We start from the raw sequence: 22720 nt of genomic DNA, 5'->3' as shown, positions 1-22720 counted from the left end.
TTCCGATCAGTTCGGAAGATTTCCGAAGACTACCGAATATTCCCAGACTACCAAAGATTTCCAAAGACTACCGAAGATGTCCGGAGACTACCGAAGATGTCCTTGGAAAAACCCGAAAATTTTCTATAAGTTCATGAGTGATTTTATCCGACTTTTGAAGAGCAGATAAGAATTTACAATGCTAAAATTTTTCACGAAAATCCTCCAAACACTAAACAGTATTTTCTCCGAAAACAGTAAACAATAAAACACTGAAAACTATGGGCAACTAACACTAAACACTAAACCCCATTCAGTGGAATAACCATTTGCTTGCTAGTAATGTTTGACTCTTACCGCGTTGTTCAGCCTCCCTGATGCGCACCTTTCGTCTGTATTCCCAGATAAGACCCAGCATAATGGCCAAGGCCAAACCAGCTCCAATGACGATGGTAAAAAACCTGAAGACTTCGTTCTGCGGGTCAAACAAGCCTGAGGAAACTTCTACACTCTCAGGGACATGTTCTTCCTGTCACAATCAAACAGAAACGTTTAAGCAACGCTCAACGAGGCGGATTATGAAGGGCCATTTATCAGAGAGGGACCGTTGGGAAGGGGTACTAATTAGGGAGGGGCTCAAGAAGCGGAATTTATCAGGCTGTAGCGGAAAGAAAAGGGCACTAGGTTATTTTCATAGGTCCCTCTGGGGTAGTGCATCTTTTTTTAGATTCGTTCGTTCGTTCGTTCGTTCGTTCGTTCGTTCGTTCGTTCGTTCGTTCGTTCGCTCGCTCGTTCGTCCGTCCGTCCGTCCGTCCGTCCGTCTGTTCCTTTGTTCGTTCGTTCGTTCGTTCGTTCGTCCGTTCGTTCGTTCGTTCGTTCGTTCGTTCGTTCGTTCGTTCGTTCGTTCGTCCGTCTGTTCCTTTGTTCGTTCGCTCGTTTGCTCGCTTGCTCGTTCGTCCTTCCGTCCGTTGGTTTGTATTTTCGTTCTCTCATTTCTTGGAGTTACGGTAGATGGGCTTCTAACAACCGCACAGAATGTAGTATGTTGTCTACTTCTTAATTAAAATAAGATAATCAGGTCCAGAAATGCAGCTAAATAAATTCCAAGGACTACGCTTTATTTCCTATTAAAACAGGCTTGGAAAAATCCATGTATTGTTAACCTGAAACAGTTTTAACAACCAACCTAACTTCACGAGTGTCATAAATGTTATTTACCACAATGGTGTGAACAAACTCTTCAATGTGGTCAAACATCTCATCTTTGTGTGACTGCATGTAACTTTTTGAACATTGTAGAAGTTTTGTGGAATTTCCAGCCAGAACGACTCCGTACGTAGACTTGTAATCAAAGATGGTGTGAACTCGTATCCGCGGGTCTTTAAACTCGTCTTTCCTGTATCCAGCTTCGTATGTGTCTATTAACATTCCCTGTACTTCTTCGTTAATGAGGGCATCGTAAACTTCGGAAAATGTTGTGTAGTTTTTTTCTGAAAAATTTTACAAAGTTTGTTGGTGTTACGTTTGACTAGGTCACGTTAAGGTCACGCTAGTAAGGTCACGCCAGGGTAAATTAGGGTATCTCTGGTCATTCTAGCTAGACCATATTCGTATTCTCGGTGTTGGACTGGCACTAGCTTGCAACGGAGGCCAATGCGGGCAATCTTTTCAAATGCAAATGACATGAAACTCTTGTTAATCTGATTCCCCCGCGTTAGCCTCCATTGCGAGCTAGTTCCAGTCCAATACCGAGAATACGAATATGGTCAATTCAACAACCCGTTTTCAGACTGTAAAAGTTACTTTCAACTTAAAAGAAACCTCAAAATGCTTCAAAATAACAGTCTTATAACGTAAAATAATAAACCAAAAATAAACAAGAACGGCGATGACTGATTATGAATGGCAAATGTAAAACTGAATTGACCAATTGTTTCAAAATATGCCGTCCTCCACGTAGCCCCTTTAAAAAGAGTACGAGAGTAAAATGCTCAGCGAAGTGTTTTAAGAATACCTTCATTTACTCTGGCATTTCTCGCCACAGCTAGTCTATATTCAGGTGTGTCTTGAATTGCTGCCACCTATAAGAGAAAAAAAAACAATGTCCATTAAATTATATTACAGATTTATGTGTGCAAGGTTGGCATTATAGCAGTATTTCAAAAAACAAAATCCACAGGTGAACAAACTTTCTTCATAAAATCTCAGAAAGGGCAAACATAACTGAATAACTGCGATTTAACAGGCACATGAGATATCGAAGAAATTCAAATTTTGATTCAGAAGAGTAAAACTGCAACGAGTGCTCCAATCGGAGAGTGTAGTGTTTGAAATACTTGTAGCAACTAAGACTGACACCTCTATCAAGCCGAAGCGGTTACCGTTTAGACCATAAAAAAATGAAACACAACATTGTCCTCCCTTGGACACGACGATAAGTTGAATTTACTTACTGTTGATGACAATAAAATTTACATCGTGTTTTATTTCGAAATGTAGTGATTTCAGTTTAATTTTCGTTATAATCACAATATGCGAAATGTTTTTACAAACTTATGTTGACTACAGACCGTCCGAAAATCCAAAAGCAAAACAATGTCACGGACAAGAAAATCACAATGAATATCGAAAAGATGGGCAATACAATATATCAATAACTATTTCTCTTCAGTTGAATAACAATAGTTGACAAACCAGTCAAAGTGGACTTTTCGGCCCTTAAGCTCTTCCTTCGGCCCTTAAGCTCTTCCATTAAGCTCTTCCTTCCAACTGACGAAGCCAAACCTATATAACAGTTCCTTAGTTCACAATGAAGCCACTGTTCCCACGTTAAAAAAACAGAAAACTGCGGTAAATGTTTTTTTTTTCAACAGATGGAATCAGCAGTGAAAGTATTGTTTTTTGCACTACGAAGATTTCACACGGCACACTAGTTATATTATAATGTCCGACGGTCTGAAAACTTTCTTCTGAGAAAATATTCCGCTCTCAAACAAAACTTTCATTCATGGAAGGAAATACAGTTGACTCCCGATAACTCGAACCTTCAAGGGAAATTGAAAATGGTTCGAGTTATCGGGAGTTCGAGTTATCGAAAGTCAAGAACGAATGACTGGAAATAGGGAAAAAACGGTGTTTACTGATTTTCTATTCATACAGCTTTGACCAGTGTACATTTTAAACAAATTTAATTCGAGTATAAAGAAGCCAAAAGAGAAAGGAACAATACATTTCTAAATCACTGTATAAAACAGAACGTAACGTAACGTAAAACAAAGCGAATCAGCTGCGAACGTTGTCGGTTTCAAAGAGTACAACGCTATAGGCTATTGCTGCAGAGTTTATGCGATTTACTTTTTCGAGCAAAGGTCAGGTCATTCGTTCTGGCGATAATCCTTAAACGTTTTCTAAGGTTGGATTTGAAAGCATAGGTAACAACCTCTGCAAACAAACTGAAGGTCTCTAGCACGTCAAGCAACGTCAATGTACAGTTGTATGGCACAGTTTGTGCTTTGAAGGTCGTCTCGGGAACGGCTCTGACTCGTGTACGTTTTTATTTCAAAATAAATCCAACGTTTTGGACTACTGTACACTATTTATTTTGACTTGTCACGTATTGTCAGACATGGTTCGAGTTATCGAGGGTAAAATTATATAGAAAATGACCTGAAGGGAAACGAAAATTGGTTCGAGTTAGCGGGAGATTCGAGTTATCGAGGGTTCGAGTTACCGAGGGTAAAATTACAGTAAATGTATGACGGAAATCCAGGGGAAATCGATTTTGGTTCGAGTTAGCGCGAGGTTCGAGTTAGCGAGGGTTCGAGTTATCGGGAGTCGACTGTACTTGAGAAATGTTCAATTTGCGTGACGGATTGTTAATGTCGGGAAAAGGTCATGTTGCTTAAATATAAATTTGGAAAACATTCGCTTTCGTGCATGTTTGACAAATCAAAGAAACTTGCTTTTTGACATGTATTTGCTGTTTCTCAGTTTTTTTTTTCTCAATTTTTCAGCAAAAGACAAGTGAGTCTTGCAATTCATACCTAGAAACGCGAGGAATTAAATCTTGCTTATAATTTAAAGGGACTATGTCACGGCTAAGTTAATCTTATGTTATTAAATTTTGCCAAATATTTGCTATGAAACTAAATGTTTGCAAAGAAATTAATTATTTGATACTAAATGACAAAACCATAGCTTCCTTGCAGCTAAATGTGTCTCCCGGGCGTCATAAATTAAAGTTACAAGCAGACAAGATTAACTTTGAAAACTGTTCCGCCGGACCATATTTCAAAAGCCAACATCGCAATCCGTTTCAATCTTCGACACTTTTGGCCATCCGTACCTTCTTTTGCATTTGGTGTGTTATTTAAATATTCCTTTACTGTTTTAAGAGGTTATTTTATACATTTAAACGAATTTGATGGTCATTAATTTCCTATGCCTAAGTTTGCCTAAAATCCGTGACACGGTCCCTTTAATACACACGATCTCTTGAAAGTAGCCTGGCAGTATATCAAGGATTTGGTGACACGTCTGGCTGCAACATGACGCAGGCTATTTGAAAGCCGATCTTTTGAAATGAATGGCATGCTTGGAATTGTTTACAGCTAGCGTTATCCCCGTAGCACTTTTCACCTCACAAACAATCTACCGCATGAGTGTAGTTCAAACACTACACTAAAAAGGACTCTCCCATGACCGAGCTACAGTATCTTTTCGAATCGTCCCAGGATCCTTTTTGGCGTGAAATGGATGCTATTCGGACTAGCTGCAATCTTGAATTTTAACACTAGAGAGGTACTGGGAGCAAGGTTTAGAGTTTTGAAACTTCTTTGCGTATCATTAAGGTGGTTTTTTGGCAAACTGTTTGCTTATCGGAAGCACTCGTGTAGTTTCCGAGTCGTCTTATTATCCAATCAACGCACAGCACGATCACTCACGAAGTATTACGAGCAAATTCTACGCCAGTATGACACATTAACATATATCACGTTGCCTAGCAACTTTGGTGACAAAAATCGCGGTCAACTTAGCGAGAAGCAATTTCTCATTCAACTGACGCTCATTTCCGTGACTGTCATACCAGACAACGTTGCACTAGACCTTAAAAAACTTCAGTGGCGGATCTAGGGGAAGGGCCCTGGGGCCCGGGCCCCCACCTTAATTTAAGAACAAATAAAGGACCGAAGGGTTGAGAATGATCGGGCCCCTCCTTATCTGAAGGTCTGGATCCGCCACTGAATTTATGTTATAATAAAGTGTCAATCGAACAAGCGCTCTAATTGGTTTAAACACCGTGCTTTACTGGAGGGCAAAGAACGGAACTGACGAATACTCTCTGCTTTTTGATACTTTGACCACAAAATTAATAAAACAACCTCAAGTGGTTTGAATTCAGACGCTCTTTAAAAGAATTTTTTTTAAACTAAACACTGTTTTGACGCAGACATATACAATGCACGCGTATTCCATGAATAACACTTGCTTGAAGCCAATTTCCCTACAAATGTAAGTATTATCATGTAACAAATAAAAAAGCCTCAATGATTTGGTATGTTTTAAATCACTCAAGGAAGTGACGAGAGCAATCAAGAAGTAGCGAGAAACTTCTTTCGTGCTCTCGTTACTTACTTGCTTACAACACAACTGAACAAAGCACGAACAAAGCTTTTTATTTGTTAAGCTGTACCTTTGTGCCGTACAGCATAACGTCGGTTTCAAACACGAAACTTGTAACTGCTGATGTTAGAGCGCCGCTAAGTATTCCCATTATCACCAGACCAGTTAAGATCCAGATGATGGCGAAAGCTTTGGACACATAAGTCTTTGGAACTTTGTCGCCATACCTAGCAGGAACAAAAAAAATAATAATGAAGTTTTATATTATAAACTGTCAACAAAAGAAGCAACGATCAATCTACGTTTAAGTAAAAAATTAGCTTCTGGGAATACACTGTTACACATAATACACTTTCTTTAGTTAGCTAACATCATCATCATCGAAGAAGTTAGTGAGTCGATCAGCCGCTGACTAGAACATTCACAAAAAACTTCTACAAATGAAAGCCAAATCCACTATATTTAACATTGATTGTTATTATGGTTATTATTTTTTCAATATTTGATTGTCAAACACCATGGTAAATTAGTGGATTTGACGCTTTAGAAATACAAGTAAATAAAATAAAATATTCATATTCATCCTAAAGTCTCGCGAAACTATACTTACACGAAACAAAAGCGAATACATAAATCACATTATTAGTCCTTAAACAGTTTAACAAGACCATATGCATACCACCTGCATACGTAAAGAGCGGGAAAAATTGGCTAAAGGCAAAACACGAGTGAGCATTGCTTTCATTTGATTGGCTCATCAGCAGATCGCCACTCCGATTGGTTAAAATATTATTACAGATTACTGCACCAATCAAAAATCTCAGCAAACCTGTCACAGTCTCCAGGTTGATGTGGTTCACACATAATGCAAAGAAACCTTAACATTAAACTGCCTTGCTACTTCCGGGTACGAATGTATTGCCTTACAATAATACAGATGTTTGTTTGTTTGCCTGTTTGTATACTACTCACCCTAGAGTTGTCATTGAAATAAACGCCCACCAAAACCCGTTTCCTGATCCACGGAAGAATGGACGAGGGAAATGATCTGGATTGGACTTTGCATCCTGCCAAGAGAGGGTCAAAAGAAAATTCACAGATTACAAAACACGTGACCAACAACCGTATGGTGACGTGAAAGCCTCATTATCAAGTGATGGAAAAACACGCAAACGAGACATTTGTAATGTGTAGATCATATTCACGATAGCTGCCATGATGGTTTTCATAGTATAATGCAAATTAGCCTCGTTTTCTGCCAGGGGACAAACATCGAAATGCTGCCTTTTCTCGAAAAATCGGCTGGTCGAAATAGTGAATTATCTGCGCCAAAATGGCATTGGCGATCCAGGTTATGGAATAATGATTTCAGTAATGTTACTGAGATAATTTTAAAAACGTTTCCCGATAAATTGGCTTGTTAGCTACGCAAGCAGTTTTATTTTTTACAACAATACTAAAACTATAGCATGGTGTGAAAAAAATTACAGACATAATAAGAAACCAGCTGAAATTTGCCTATTTAAGCTTGTTTCCCCACTCAGAATCACGTGCCTTATTTGCATTATAAAGCAAAAACAAATATGGCAGTTATCGTGAATAAGGCCAATGACCCAAAAACCTCGTTTGCACGTTATTATACCGCAAGAAAGGAAGCATCGAAGAGTTATTTCTTACCAAGACCCATATAATGATCCCGGCCAAAGCAGCTAGTAGGGTTGTTATAACTAAGTACGGCCATGTTGCCATGACTTCGTTTACCAGTCGCTGTGACGGGCTGAGACCTTCTTTTTCGATGGTGATGAAAGCCAGGCCTGGAGACTCCACCAGTGGGATATAGCGGTAATAAGCAATGTAGAACTCCTGCCACTTCCAGCCATACACAGGAAAGCTGTAGATCAAGGTTAAGAATGAAAAGAGAAATATTCTAGTAATATATTTCTCAAACTTATTAATAGAGCAGTTTTCAACTGAGTGTCGTAAAACCAAAACCAAATATTAATTACGGTGGTCAATCAGAAAGGACACAGATGATCCAGCAAGCCAATCAAATCTCGAAGCAAATACATGTTGCAGGCACGAAGCGCGGGAAAACGTGCGTGAGCGAGACACGATTGGTTTAGGTTTTAGTTATGATTGGCTGTGAAAGTGGCAAGCGTAGTATTGCAAAACCAAAGCAAATGCGAATTACTTTTGACACTCAAGTTAAAACCGCTCTAATTCATCAAGTTAGTACAGTGGAAATCAGAACCATAATGGTGGTTTGGATATGTGATTTTAATTAGCATAGATTTAAACGATTTTATTGCTCTGTTATCTTTGTAGTTTTAGTTTCGATTGAGAAGATATATCAAACACCCGAAGCTCGTCAAAAATTCTCCGCTGCGTGTCGTATTTTCAACTCTCTTCTCGTTGTTTGGAAATGTGATGAAACAGTCTCTCTCGTGTTTCATATACAGTAAAAACCCGCGAGTAAGAACCTAACATTTAAGAACCTGTTAGGCTAAAATTTACAAATTAGATACCTTTGTTATAAGAACCTATTTAGCCTAAAATTTGAAAACAGGTTGTTATTTTCTAAAATTGATTAAATATGTTTACTTTTGGGAACATATGATAAGTCAACATTCTGGATTCTCTTTGGAGATACGTAACCTAGAAGCCTTATTACCCCAGATGCAATGTAATGCATCGAAATGCAAATTTTCTACAAGTAAAAGGCCGAATACCACTAAAACCTATTAAGAACCTAATTAGCCTAAATTTGTGTTAATAACCCTTTATGTAAGAACCTAACTCAAATATTTGTCTGTCACTGACTATTATCAAACGTTTGTTTGAAACTTATAAAGACGTTTCGGCCGAGAATCTTCGGCCTTCCTCGGTTTTGAAAAAAGCCAACGGCTTACAACGTTGTAGGCCGTTGGCTTTTTTCAAAACCGAGGAAGGCCGAAGATTCTCGGCCGAAACGTCTTTATAAGTTTCAAACAAACGTTGTTTAAAACGTTTGATAATAGTCAGTGACAGACAAATATTTGAGTTATGAATAATCCTGACTGCAATTTCAGCGTTTATGTAAGAACCTATTTAGGCTAATCTAAAAAAACAATAGGTTCTCACTCGCGGGTTTTTACTGTATTACATTTTGACTCAATATCAATTCTAACAAAATATAGAACTTGTTTTTTTTTAAACAACCGCATAAGATTCTGAATTTCAAAAAAATATAACTATAGTTTCAACTTAGCTTGTGACGTAATTATTTCACCTACCTAAGATCGTTGCGATCCTCAATCAAGAATTTCATCTCTTGTTCACTGTTCTGTTGAGCAGTACCATTCGTGCCGTTATACATGAAGTCCACATACGACTTTCCGTGAGCTGCGCACGTTTGGCAGCACGTGACCACAAGATCATCTAGAATCTTAGGCAACATCCCAGTCATGTTTGCAACAGTAAAATGTCCCTCGTCAGTAATTTCACCCTTCATGGCCACGTATGGCGGGAAAAGGCGATAATTTGTTGCAAGGCGCTTGTGGCAACGACATGTTTCTGACAAGAAAAACAGGTTTACACTTAAAATACTAAAAAAAATACTGAATTCTGACCGGTTTAAAAATAGTGGGACTGAAACACAAGTGTATAGAAGTGTGGAAAAGTGTAATATAAGTTTAAAATTGTAATAAGGGTGCAAATTACAACGAAGATTTCTCGCGAAGCTAGTACAAAAAAAACTCGAAGGCTACCAATGGTCATCTTGAAAGTACTTCGAAGATGATCTACGTTTAATCGACGCCTTCCGAAGATTTCGGAAGATCACCCAAAGACTTCCGAAAATAGCCCGAATACGTTCCGAAATTTTCCGAAGATGATTGCAGGACCAAATACACTGCCCATTACCTATAATTATATAAACTGCTTTAGGAAAATCACGTTTGCAAATGTAGTTGAAAATCTACTTAAACTATAGGAAGAGAAGATGAGGCGCCGCAATGAAAAAAAAAACGCAGTGGAAAAACGCCTCAGAAACAGCCTTTTGTTGACCATACCTCCGTTAGTGATGGCACTCGGCCCGTCCCCCCTGCGACTAAACCCAGATACGTTGATCTGGTACCGAGTGTACGTGTCCAGTCCCATGATAACAGCGTCCAAAGTTGTCTTACGAACCGTAAAGTTGTACGTTGGTACTTGCCACTCCTCCACATCCTCATCGCCAATCCTCACGGCCCGGTAGGAGACGCGGTAACCAAGCATTCTTTCCAGTATAAACTCGTCATCAAAAGGTAACCAAGTGACGTTAATGGACGTGGTTGATGTGTGGTTATAGGCTGTTACGTTAATCGGTGTTTTCTTCGGACCTTTATGTCAAACAAATCAAAGTTATAAAGTGGAATCTCGATTTCTAGAACCTGCCGATAACTCGAACCAACGTAATTTCGCTTCCCGCAGGGAGGAACGGTGGCCTAATTAGAGTTAGTGCGCTCGACTTCGAGACGAACGGCCCGGGTTCGAGCCCTGGCTGGGGCGCTGCGCTGTGTTCTTGTGCACTTTACTCTCACAGTGCTTCTCTCCACCCAGGTGTATAAATGGGTACCGACGAATTTAATGCTGGGGTTAACCCTGCAATGGACTAGCATACCATCCAGGGGGAGTGGCAATATTCCTAGTCGCTTAATGCTATAGAAACCGGGATAAGCTCCGGCTGTATAAGCCACTTGGCTCGGACACAGACTTAACCTTAATCCAGTCAAACACCGCAATTTTACCCTCGATTGCTCGAACTACCCGATTTTGTCGAGCCAATTTTCCTTCCTCTCGGAAGATTCCACTGTAAATAAGTGTATTACAAAATTACAGGAAAAAGTCTAAACAAGCAAAGGATGTTGAGGAGAACCGAACATAGTTCTGCCTAAACCTTGATAGTATATCTAGCTTAAGGTGACTCGATCGAAATAAATGACGTGCTGTATGCCTATCAAAAATTTCTAATAACTTCACCATTTCTGACTCGATTTCCCTGAAACTTTCGCATTTTACTCGAAATTTATCGAAGATTAATTCGCACGTCAATATGTCGATGCAGTGATTGCGAGTTTTGCGCGATGTTACTTTTATTAAACACATCTATTTCGATAAAACTGCTACTTAAAGAAAACTGAGAGCTAAGATTTCGTTTAAACTACTGCAATAAGCTCATTATAACATCTTATTATGACTCTCTAAGTTTCCGATAAATCGTCGGAACAGAAACCTCGATACAATTTGATCATCAAAATATTAATCTCGGGCAAACTTCGAGGCTGGGAACACTCTAGCGCTTCCACATTTCGCCCAAAAGTACCATAACCGAAGACAAAGAAAGTTCAGTGCATCAGTTTTGTTTGCTCCAAATCACATTCGGCTATTTGCAACGATGAAAAAGTTTGAGCAAATATTATAAACTCACCATTTGCGTCAAAATGTAGGAAGGTCGCCAAATTTACATTTTTCTAAATTACATGAAAACTAACCGTACGAATTGCTTAAAACAACCGGAACATTAAATTGAACTTCTTACACAAACTTTGCGCTACTTTACGTTTCTGGAGCTGCCTTGATTTGGATGAAATAATGTTTTAAAGTGAAGCACTACTCCAACTCTCTTTTGAACACGGCCATGTTGTCGTTTGATTTCTACAGCTGACGCTATGCAAATTTCCTTGGATTTGATGAGAATGTGAAGAATTTACACATGGATAAGGGGGGGTGCATTTTACCCCATAAAACAGCGGTTATTTGAATTACAATATACAGCCTACAATGTGTTAATTTCAACTCTAGTACCGAAGCTTTCAAATTCCATGTCGCATAAATTAAGGACACCTCTGACATCAGAACATGAAGCAACTGAACACTGTCAATGCACCCCCCTTATCCATGTGCAAATTTTTCAAATTCTTGTCAAATCCAAGGAAATTTGCATAGCGTTAGCTGTAGAATCCAAACAACAACATGGCCGTGTTCAAAAGAGAGTTGGAGTAGTGCTTCACTTTAAAACATTATTTCATCCAAATCAAGGCAGCTCCTGAAACGTAAAGCAGCGTAAAGTTTGTGTAAGATGTTCAATTTAATTGTCCGGTTGTTTTAAGCAATTCGTATGGTTAGTTTTCATGTAATTTAGAAAATCGTAAATTTGGCGACCTTCCTACATTTTGACACAAATGGTGAGTTTATAATATTTGCTCAAACTTTTTCATCGTTGCAAATAGCCGAATGTGATTTGGAGCTGACAAAACTGATGCATTGAACTTTCTTTGTCTTCGGTTATGGTACTTTTGGGCGAAATGTGGAAGCGCTGGAGCGTTCCAAGCCTCGAAGTTTGCCCGTGATTAATATTTTGATGATCAAATTGTATCGAGGTTTCTGTTCCGACGATTTATCGGAAACTTAGAGAGTCATAATAAGATGTTATAATGAGCTAATTGCAGTAGTTTAAACGAAATCTTAGCGCTCAGTTTTCTGTAAATAGCAGTTTTATCCAAATAGGTGTGTTCAATAAAGTTAACATGGCGCAAAACTCACGATCATTACATCGACATATTGACGTGCGTATTATTTGTCGATAAATTTTGAGTAAAATGCGAAATTTTCAGGGAAATCGAGTAAGAAATGGTGAAGTTATTAGAAATTTTTGACAGGCATACAGCACGTCATTTATTTCGATCGACTCACCTTAAACTGAACACGACACAGAACTTCGCACAAACATATTTATTCTGAACTGGGCAGGAGCTTGCTCTATTTACATGACAAGTTACTACAAAGATAAGTTGAAGTCAGCTAAAATGCGAGATCAAACAGTTCATATTCTTATTCATATTCTTAAGTCAATCTTAAGTTGTGTATTATTTGATACAATTCAAATGTTTTTATACCAGAGAGATCGCATTAACACCTCAACTGACTATGAATTAAGCTGTAACATGGAGCAAGTCAGCTCACACTAGGTTATATGAATCTTTATAAATGCATAACATAAACAAGACCATGGCTAGAAAGAAATGTGGAGAGCAGCCTTGCCCAAGCCCCTCTCCCACCTACTATGGTTGACTCGAGAGATCATTAAATCCAGTTAAAACTCACTAAAATCTAAGAGTTTGCATTTACACATTAAATCATTAAAATATAAGATATTCTCCGCTAAATAAACACTTGTTACTTAAAATGTGAAGAGATTGGCATCTTAATTAACCAAATTACACTTTCTCGTTATATGGCACCATAAAATAAGTGAGGCTCACCAGCTGAGCGTCTGTGTACTGAAGCGCCTGCACATTCACACTTGTACTAGTGCATGTGTATTGGCGCGCGTTCACTAACATGCACGCCGTATACGTATTAACGCGCGTGAACTGGCGCGACTGTACTAGTATGTGTTTACTAGCACGCTTGTACTAGCGCGCATGATCACTATTACAAAGTCCGAAAACTTACCCAGTGTGTCGGGCAAGGCAAGATCCAAAGTTGCATTCCCATCGCCTTTCCTTGTAAACGCGGAGATTTCAATGCTGTAATTAGCATAAATATCCATATCATAAAGAAAAGCGTACAGCACATCAGCTGTTGTGTTTTCAATCCTGGCTGGGGAAACGCCGTCCAATCGCTGATACTTGACTCTGTAACCCAGGATCACTCCGTTACGACAGTGTTTGGGGACTGGCTGCCACTTTGCAAGCAGCATCGTCAGACCCGGGACATCGTAGGTGACGTATTGTGGTGGTAGGCAGGGAACTACATAATAACAAATAAATGTAGGAAAAAAACACGTTTTATGGTACACAATTTACCATAAAATTAACTGAGGAACACTAAACGTTTTTGATTAAGATCATTATACGAGTGTAAAAACTGGGTAAAACTGGAATGCTGGGTTCTCCCCAGGAGGGGGAGTAACCATCATATGAGCTATATACGTATATGTCCGACAGTAAAGTTCATGGTTTTCAAGTGGTTTTGTTTGGGTCTACAATGGACCCTTTGCAGCTAACGGTCACATACTAAAAAATAACACCTTGCTGGAGCGCAAGTAGCCACCTACGCAGACGCTCTTTGGGCTCGTCACGCGTTTCTCCCCCACGAACGTCTGGTCAACCGAGCTGCCACTTCCGTTCGCCGGCGGTTAGCCAATCATGGCTCGTCTTCCAATGTCTGGAAAGTGGGACTTTGACCTAAACGCTCCAAAAGCTGAACATCACGCTCAAGTGACTAAACGCTCGATCAAAATAGTGCAGGAAACATAAGCTTTACGCGTTATACAGCACAGAAATCTCTCTAAAACAAACCTGTAGCTTTCTCGAAGTAAAGCTTGCGTCAGGCGAAGTCGGACTGACCAAAATAAATATATCACAGATATTCATCCGTGATAAGATGTAACGCATCTGACGCCGTCACAGATATTTAAATGCAAGTAATCAATAGCTCACGCAAAGTTTCAGACCTTGCCCTTCCAGAACGAAAATTTTGAGTGCTTCAAACATGTCTTTTAAACAGAAATAAGACGAAACAAACTGCTTAGGCAAAACACAAAGCAAATTACAGATTGCCAAAATCTACAAACAGGAAACAAGCAGTCCCGAGGCCACAGACTTGCGGCTCTATTCAACTTCAAACGCCTGCTAGAAATACAGCATATAGTGCCTTTCAAAAACAAGTAATAATTAAGTAAAATAAGTCGGAAAACTATAGAGAACGGCAAATGTACAAATGTCGCGAATGTTTATAGTCGTGTAAGCTTTCGACGTGAATCGTTTTGCGGAAATTGCCCCGCGGGTGAGCCGCGTCTGGCGAGTTCCATAGACGGATGCTGATTGGTTTCTTCAAAACAAAGGCAAACCGCCGGCGAACGGAAGTGGCAGCTCGGTTGAGCAGACGTTCGTGGGGAAGAAACGCGTGACGAGCCCAAAGAACGTCTGCGTAGGAGGCTAGAGCGCAAGCTACGCACTGAGACATTCGAAAACAAAGAAAAGTCAAGCATGACAGGTTGAAGTCGTTTTCGTTTGGATGTTCCAGCTCGTTGCTTGTCCTCCAACAAGATGCTATTTTGTACCATGTGATGATTAGCTGCAAAGCGGCATACGGTATCACTTACAGGGAAACTGCTCAGTTGTATGAAGAAGACTAGGAATTGACGCTTCGAAATGAAACAACCTTACATAAATGGACATACGAATCATTACAGCAACTTTAAAACCAACTGACTGCGATAGCAGTAGGACTTCTGGAGACTTCTGGGGTAGGGCAGGGATTTTTAGCGTGTAGTCTAGAATAGGGTTGCAAAATGCAGCTGAAAATCGACATGGTCTAGTATAGGCTAAGTTCCCCACCCAAAATTCGCCAGAATAGTCTCTCTCCCCCATTACCCAGACCAAAGGGAACAGGATGAGTTTAAACAATTTTACTTGATTAAGTTGGATGGAAGCGTACGAAGTAAATAACTTCTGTGATTTTTCGTTTTAATCGTAATATAGGCAATGGCCTCTTGCGACAAGAATGAGCGCGTTCTGGTTTAAAATACCAAAGTAAAGGTTGAAAATAAGAGCACTCCAGATTACCTCCCTCGTCTGTTCGCACCAAGTAAGGCTCACTGAAAGGTCCCTGCCCAACTGTCACCGCTGCAACCACCACGTAATACTCCGTCCAAATTCTGAGACCTTCTAAAACATAGCTATATGAAGTACCCGAAGCTCTCCTTTTTCTCTTAGCAGGTGAAACAACACTGCTTTTAGAAACGTTAACAGGGGTGACATTATCTGAGTTATCTTTTAGCCAGTAGCCAATCACGAAACCCTTTATGACGCCATTTTGATCAATATCCGGAACATCAGACCACGTGATCCAAAGACTCGTGGAACTTCCATTGTTGACGGCGATGACTCCTGTGGGGGGTGAGGACGGGGCTGCGTAATGACAAAACAGATTAAACTTTCATTAATATACCTCTTACAACCTAATTTTGCGATTTTGAAAGAACGATATTTGGCGACCTGTCATTTTGCGAATTTGGAAAATTAATTAAGTAAGCCTTCATTAAATAAGACTTTTCTAACCCCGCCATATCAAAAACACGAAAATATGATGTGGTGAAAATCTTGTGTTTTAGTTTAAAAGGCCGAGTAGAGCAGCACATCTTATTAGCAATAGTGTCTCTCTCTATAATAGTTTCTTTCCATTATTTAAACATCAGTTAATTGGAAATTTTAACTTAAATACCTACGAACCGTTTCTAAAATTGAATCTCTGCGGTTGTTATATTTGTCGCGATTCCGGAACAAAAATCAAATACAAAAAGAGCTAAAATCATTCTAAAAAGAAGTACAAGTTTTTAGTTTCAATTTTGGAGTTTGGAGGAAAGCAAGGCGAGAAGTTAATAGATGTGTTTTCGTAAGTAACAAGTTTATGTTCCAGTTCGTTAACCGTAACGAATACCTGTTGTGACAGAAAATATGTGTCATCTTCTAGTATCCACCTGTACTGTTTATGAAGCGATTAATTTTGCAAAAGAAACATTCCATTTTTACCAGTGGAACTATCTAAAAACATGAGGTAATTTGAGTTCAATCATTTATAGTCAGCTATTACTCCCGGGGGGGGCACTCCCATATATGAGCTATATAGGTATGTGCCGCTGTGAAGGGTATGGTTTTCAAGCAGTTTAGTCTGGGATAGGGTATAGAAATCAGAGAGTTTTGGTCTAGAAAAGGGAAGCATTTGCCTGGAAACTGATCGGTGGTATGACGAATTTAGTCCAGAATAGGAATAGAAACTCAGAAGAGAAACAGGTTTTCCTAAACGTAAATAAAATCATTACGGCATCGTTGTTGACAGATGGTTTTCCATTAAAACACTGATAGTAATACAGTTCTAAAAAATGCAAGTCTGGGATGGGGTAGGGATTTTCGGTGTCTAGTCTAGTATAGGGTTGCAAAAATCAGCTTAACATGGTCTAGTATAGGGTAAGGGCTTTAAATTCCCAGCGGCACACCCCCACCCAAAAATATACACGGTGCCCCCCCCGGGCTATTACTTAACCTTTTCAAGTCGCGTATGTAAACAAACGTTAGCGTGTAATATCTTTTGATTACTATATTGGTTACAAGTTCTGTCCAATCAATGACGTCTTGGCGTAAGAACTCTGTTTATTGTGGTAGATCTTTTTCTATTTGCTAGAAACCTGTCATATTCTAAACTTAGCAAGGGTTGTAACATCCGCAAACCTCAAGCGAGTTTCCAAATCTCTTTGAGTCATTTAGTCATTCAAGTATTCCGCAGGACTCAGTAGTTACTCGAAAACAACAAAGCTAGTTGTTACAAAAGCACTACGCTATACGAATAGGCCATTTTGCTAAATAACCTCGAACATGGGCCCCTGACAGGCAAAATAAATGTTTCAACAATTTCCCTTCTTTTCAAAAGGAGATGTGAAATAACAAAATTTCTGACTTTAAGAAGTGTGCGTCTGAGCAACTCTAGATAAGGGAAAGCAAACAACATTTCAATCGGGTATATACAACAAACATCACTTTTAAGACGTCACTTTGGAGACATTTTCTCGCATGGCGAACTTAACATTGTCACAATAGATTAATGAGGTGAACTAAACACGCATTCCCACTTTATACCAATATTGTTTTTTTTTTTTGGAAGTGAGATACCCTTTACGTTCATTTCCAGACTTCTCTTTTCTCCCACTTCCACCTGACCCTACTCCTCCATTTTCCCATACCCTGAAACCCCCATTTCCCCCTTTTTCCGCACTTTAAACTCCCCCCTCACAAATCCCCCACGCCCCCTAACTATCGTACTCCTACCGTCTTCAGCCGTCTGTATTTCCACAGGGGTACTGTACTGGCTGTTACCAACAGTATAGAACAGAACTTGAATAACGTATATCGAGTACTCTTCAAGATCAGTCAGACTCCAGGATAGGTCCTCTGTAGCTCGTCTTCTTCTCATAGAGCCGCCATTTCCAGATTGCCCTTGTAACTGTACATTCAAACTGCTGAGTGGCACATTTAAAAACTTGGCTGAAGAATTCCCTTCATCTTTCCTGTAACAAAAACAACACATGAGTTTCAGTATGGATCACTCACACTTCGAAAGTTGACGAGTATGTTTACCTTGTGTTCCTATTGGCTAATTAAAGAAGCTTCGTCACAGATCAGGCATCTTTAAAACAATGGCCAATATATCGAAGTTTGTCGTTCATAATCCGACTTAATCTTCTGTAGTCCTAGCCCTCCTTGTTTGTTTTCGGCTTACTAATACTTGTTTGGTGTTTTTCTGCCTTAGAAAACCACTATTTTGAGGAATCCTTCAATTTGAAAGTAATTTTGCGCAACACAAAAAATGCCTTAAAATATCGTAACGAAGTTCCTTTAAGCTGAGAATGATCGGTTTTATTACAAAAATTAAAAAAATAATTACATTTTAAAATGGTCAATAAATAGTGTTGTTCTGTCTTACCGATTTGATCTAACTTATGCAAACATAATAATTTCTTTAATAATTCATTCCTACTGACTACTTAACTAGTGATATTGTCTATCATTAAATTGGATTAACATTACAATTATAATACACAGTGAAGAGCGTGTTTCGCTTGCTCTAACTGGTTAAAATCTCGACATCCAGATAACTAAAAAGCCAATTCGCAATCCCCCGCCATTATACTTTCCTCTCTTATCAGTTTCAAACGTTAAAATAACTAACATGTATGCATTTGCCCATTCAACGGTGCGAGCAGGTAGGTGCATGAGCAAATTGAAATTATTTTGATTATTTTAATTGTATACCTGTAATACTTAATGGTGAATCCCCGTATGATGCCGTTCCAGTCCTCCTCGTGTGGTAAGTCCCACTCGATCTGTATTCCCCGAGGTGTGACTTGAACACTTGATACATTAACTGGAGACGCGCTTGGAGCTAAAACAATGTAGAAAAGTTTATTTTATTACACACATTATAAATACAAGCGGAATTGTTAACTTCAAAAGAAGTTGTGCTTTTTTATAATTGCGTTATTTCGAGTTTATTGCGCGAGTGGTATTTTTTAAGTTTTTAACTCTCAAATGGTAAATCTGCTCCCTAGCCTCTAGGATTGTTTGTTTGTTTGTTGTTGTTTTCATTTAAAAAAAATGCGCCTTTTTAAATTAAAACTAGTACTGGTGACGGAAAATCTGAACTTTCAAATGCTGTTTAATATTAAAGCAAAAATGTGTAGGCTTTTGTTAACCCCAATTCATGTTTTCGATCGACCAGGAAAGTGTGTTCAGATTGACAAATTCCGCCACCAAAATGACGCGATTCGCGGAAGGTCATACGGCCGTAGTTACCGCTGTATCCAGGAAAACGGATAACCCCTTGCAAAGAAAAAACGTACGCTATCTTGTGATGGTTTTTGTCTTTAGACAAGAATGATGAATATCCCATTCTCTTTATGATATTAAAGGTGCTAGGTCACGGTATTTTAGGTAATTCTATTTATTTTCGTTAATTAAGAACTCTAAACTTTAAATTGGCAGAGCAAAAGTCTTTTATTGGCAAAATCACGGCCACATAACAAACAAGGTTGATTTTCGAGCGTTGTAAATGACACTTTCATACAAATTGAGATAAACTTGAAAAAAGTTGGGCCGACTTTTTTCAAGTTCACCCGTGTCGGGACGGAAATGTGAGTTTCGTGACAGTTTGTGTGACTCTTACATTTTTAAGTGACGTCAGCCGGAAAACCGGTTTAGACCGGTCAGACCGCCATGAGGCGAGGAGTGAATTCAGCGAGCGAAAAGAAAAACATGTGACACTCGTTAGACGAAATGAAAAGTGTAAATCAGCGAACAACTAGAGTGGAATTAAAGCTATTGCAGTGAAAATCATCGTGACACCCGAACGCAATCCATCTTGTCAATTCATCTTCTCGAATTTTGCCCATCCCTGCCCCTTTTTGGCCTTTCTGTGTTTCTTTTGTGTTTTTCTACAGTTTTAAGCCGTTATCGTGATATTTTAGTTAATTGTATGAACAGTTAGTTAGTCAGTGCCTAAATTGCCTACAATTGCGTGACATAGCCTCTTTAACACTCTGTCACACAGACAGGTAACGAGAATTAAGACAATCATCAACCAGGAAATATTGTCTGTTGTACTAATAAATTCTCAGAACTAAAGTTAGAACAAAAGGATGGCAGCTAGTAACGAGAATTGATCTCTTCATCTAGGACTTGTACCTACCATCCTCTTCCGTAAAGCAATGGAAGACATCACTCGCATTTCCCTCTCCATAATAGTTATAAGCTACGATTTGAAACTCGTATTTCGTAAACTCCTGAAGTTCTTCCACATCAGAGCTTGTTTTATTCTCTCCTTGAACATCTAACTTGGCTGTATCATTAGAACCTTCCTTCCAATAGTAGATAAAATAACCCTGTATGGCTCCGTCGGGGTCCGCGATTGAATTTCCAGCGGCCTTCCACTTCAGGAAGCAACTGGTTGATGTTTTGTTGCCAAGTGCTACGTTTTCAGGAATTCCATCTGGTGCTGAAATAACAGAAGATTTAGCGATAATATCAAAATCCCCTAATTAATCCTATCCATAACAAAATTCTCGAATCTGATTGGTTCTTAGCATGCCCTTTTTTCACCAAATTGGAGCGCGCGCAGCTTAAGTGTCCAATAACAGTGTCCAATTACAAGGTGTTCAGTAACATGGTGTCCGATAACAAAGCTCGCGTACTGCGCACTGCGCACTGCGCGTACTGCGCGCTTTTGTCTATAAAGACTATCGGAGAGTAAATCGCAGCTGTAAAACTCGACGGGGCTAAAATGCAACTTCAAACGTAATCTTATATACGCAGGGCCGTGCGTACGCTGCGTTATACACCATGGTAGCTCAATAGATTCTCAATAGGAATCAGATAAAGCCTGCACGCGCGCTGTTACAACAGCCGATAGAGACCTCCGGCTTGCCGTCTAATTAATGAATAGTCAGCCTGGTCATGAGTGCATTCAGATTGCAGCATTTGCTTTAGTAGAATTATACCAAGTATATATATGGCCATGGCTTCTCTTTTGTTTTACGAAAAATACTTAAAAATTGGTAAGAGACTTACGTGGAAGGTCTTTTTTATCCGTGTACACCATGACTGATGAGTTCCATGGACCATCGGCCACGGTGAAAGCAGCTATCCCGATTCTATATCTACTATAAGTCTCCAGCCAGGGTATTTCATAGCTCAACGTGTTTGCATCCACTGTCAATTCCTCCATCGGACTTCCTGTTATGTTCAAGTTGTAGTAGATGATTCGATAACCGCGTAGAATTCCGGGGATTGGCCCTAGTGGAGGTGTCCACTCGACAAAGATACTGCGGCCGCTGGTGTTGTATGCCTGGACAATCACTGGTGCCGTTACAGGAGCTGAAAATATTCAGTGGAAATAGGACGAAAAGAATTATGGGACCGGATGAATAATTTATCATTACAATATCAATACATTATCACAATATTACATTAAATGTAATTACTGACGTTTAAATGAATAAAACAGAAATAAATATTTTGATCGACGGCACGTTTGAGAGGTTCGCGGGTTGTTATGGGATGTTCATGGAATATACTATAGGTTTTGGCGGGAGAATTAGGTCATTCTAGGTCGGTCAGTCCTCGGCGTACTTGCTTTGCTTTTTTTGTTTTTTAAAACAAAAGCTGTGCAAAAATACTTAAAAGTATTTTCGCACAGCTTTTGTTCATAATTGTAAAATGTTCGAGGGTATCCAGGGGGGGGGGGAACTCCCTATAATGGCCTCTACGGGGAGGCTCCGCCCGAAAAGGGTATCTTTTTTAGGCTTTAGGTATATGAAAGGTAGCGATTTAACAAGTTTAGGTATATGAAAGGGTATGAAAATCTGCCATCTAGGTATTTAAAAGGGTCTTTAATTAAAACATTTTGAATAGACGCAATGTATGGCTGTACTATTTTCATTTATTAAGCGCTACACGAATATGGAAAAAACGTCCTGTTCTATGTCTTTGCCAAGTCTTTTAGGTATATGAAAGGGGTACACTCTCTGTCAAAAATGGTATTTAAATGGGTAAGGAGTAAGAGCTCGAGGCGGAGCCTCCTAGTAGAAAACCTTTTTAAGTACACCACCCCCCACCCCCGGGGAGGTTATTTAGTTGCACTCTTTCCTCGGGGTTAGATGAGGAATGCAAACTTGTTAAAATCCCCAACTGGCAGGAGGCTGACCAGTTGGCTATTTACAAAGCGTAGGCGAGGAGTTGAACTCGGGTGACCGAGGACAAATCCAGACAAGTCGGGTCGCCCACTACCTCTCGGAACGGGTTAATTCATTGGTTCTTAAAACAATAGATAACAGGTGACAACAATGCCCCTAGCCCTGAATAACAATAGAGGTAGTGTTCACAGCGGGCGAATGAAAATAGAGGTTCCAGAGAGTTAGTCTCTAACCACTCGGCCACGCCGCCTCCAGCATCTACCCTCCGTTGAAGAGAATCTATACCACTTAAAATTTTTAAGTAATGCAGATTCGTTTCGAACGAAGATTGTGGCAGATTGACGGATTTGGCTAAAAAAACAGCACAGATAAGGAGCCCATGGCTCCTACACGGATCGGCGGATTTGCGTACCCCTATTCACCCCCTTTAATTTGTTATCATTTCAGTAAGCCGCAAAATAAAAGCTATACAATAAAAATACTCCTTACGTCCTTCGCCCGTCATAACGAAAATGGGCTCGCTGTAGTTTCCTATCTCGACAGTCTTGGCTGCTATTTGAATGGAATAATTCGTATAAGGCTGAAGTCCTGTAATTACTTCAAACGTATTGACAGTTGAATACAATTTCGTGAAAGCCGCGTCTGGGTCCTGGAGAGGATAGATGTACAAATAATACCATCTGATGATACCGTGTCTGTTGGCTTCAGGGACTGGATCCCAGTAGACCTTAATGCTTGTTGAGCTTGTGTTGTGTCCTCTGAGGTTTTGCGGCGGTAGACTGGGTGCTAAAAAGGTAAAAGAAACGGACGCTTAAGGGGGCTTTGTCACGGATTTTCCCAGATTTTTGAACAGCC

The 22720-nt window shown here is 39.6% G+C and overlaps 1 protein-coding gene across 1 annotated transcript in view; it reads right to left on the bottom strand.

Moving 5' to 3' along the window:
- The window catches only part of LOC144630298 (phosphatidylinositol phosphatase PTPRQ-like), a 47886-nt gene that overhangs the window by 1325 nt on the left and 23841 nt on the right, over positions 1 to 22720 (bottom strand). Inside the window, exons 15-29 of the mRNA XM_078488629.1 lie at positions 22355 to 22651; positions 20742 to 21047; positions 19864 to 20169; positions 18432 to 18561; positions 17448 to 17686; positions 15192 to 15536; positions 13075 to 13371; positions 9651 to 9959; positions 8874 to 9153; positions 7279 to 7492; positions 6574 to 6668; positions 5672 to 5828; positions 1994 to 2060; positions 1198 to 1469; positions 337 to 508 (exon numbers count right to left, since the gene is read on the bottom strand). Of these exons, the coding sequence (XP_078344755.1) occupies positions 337 to 508; positions 1198 to 1469; positions 1994 to 2060; positions 5672 to 5828; positions 6574 to 6668; positions 7279 to 7492; positions 8874 to 9153; positions 9651 to 9959; positions 13075 to 13371; positions 15192 to 15536; positions 17448 to 17686; positions 18432 to 18561; positions 19864 to 20169; positions 20742 to 21047; positions 22355 to 22651 (3486 nt within the window). The remainder of the gene's footprint in view (positions 1 to 336; positions 509 to 1197; positions 1470 to 1993; positions 2061 to 5671; positions 5829 to 6573; positions 6669 to 7278; positions 7493 to 8873; positions 9154 to 9650; positions 9960 to 13074; positions 13372 to 15191; positions 15537 to 17447; positions 17687 to 18431; positions 18562 to 19863; positions 20170 to 20741; positions 21048 to 22354; positions 22652 to 22720) is intronic.

Source organism: Oculina patagonica, chromosome 11 (assembly GCF_052425735.1).
Source record: "Oculina patagonica isolate OP01 chromosome 11, crgOcupat, whole genome shotgun sequence".
Taxonomy (NCBI): Eukaryota; Metazoa; Cnidaria; class Anthozoa; order Scleractinia; family Oculinidae; genus Oculina; species Oculina patagonica.
This window is presented reverse-complemented; position numbering and strand designations above follow the sequence as displayed.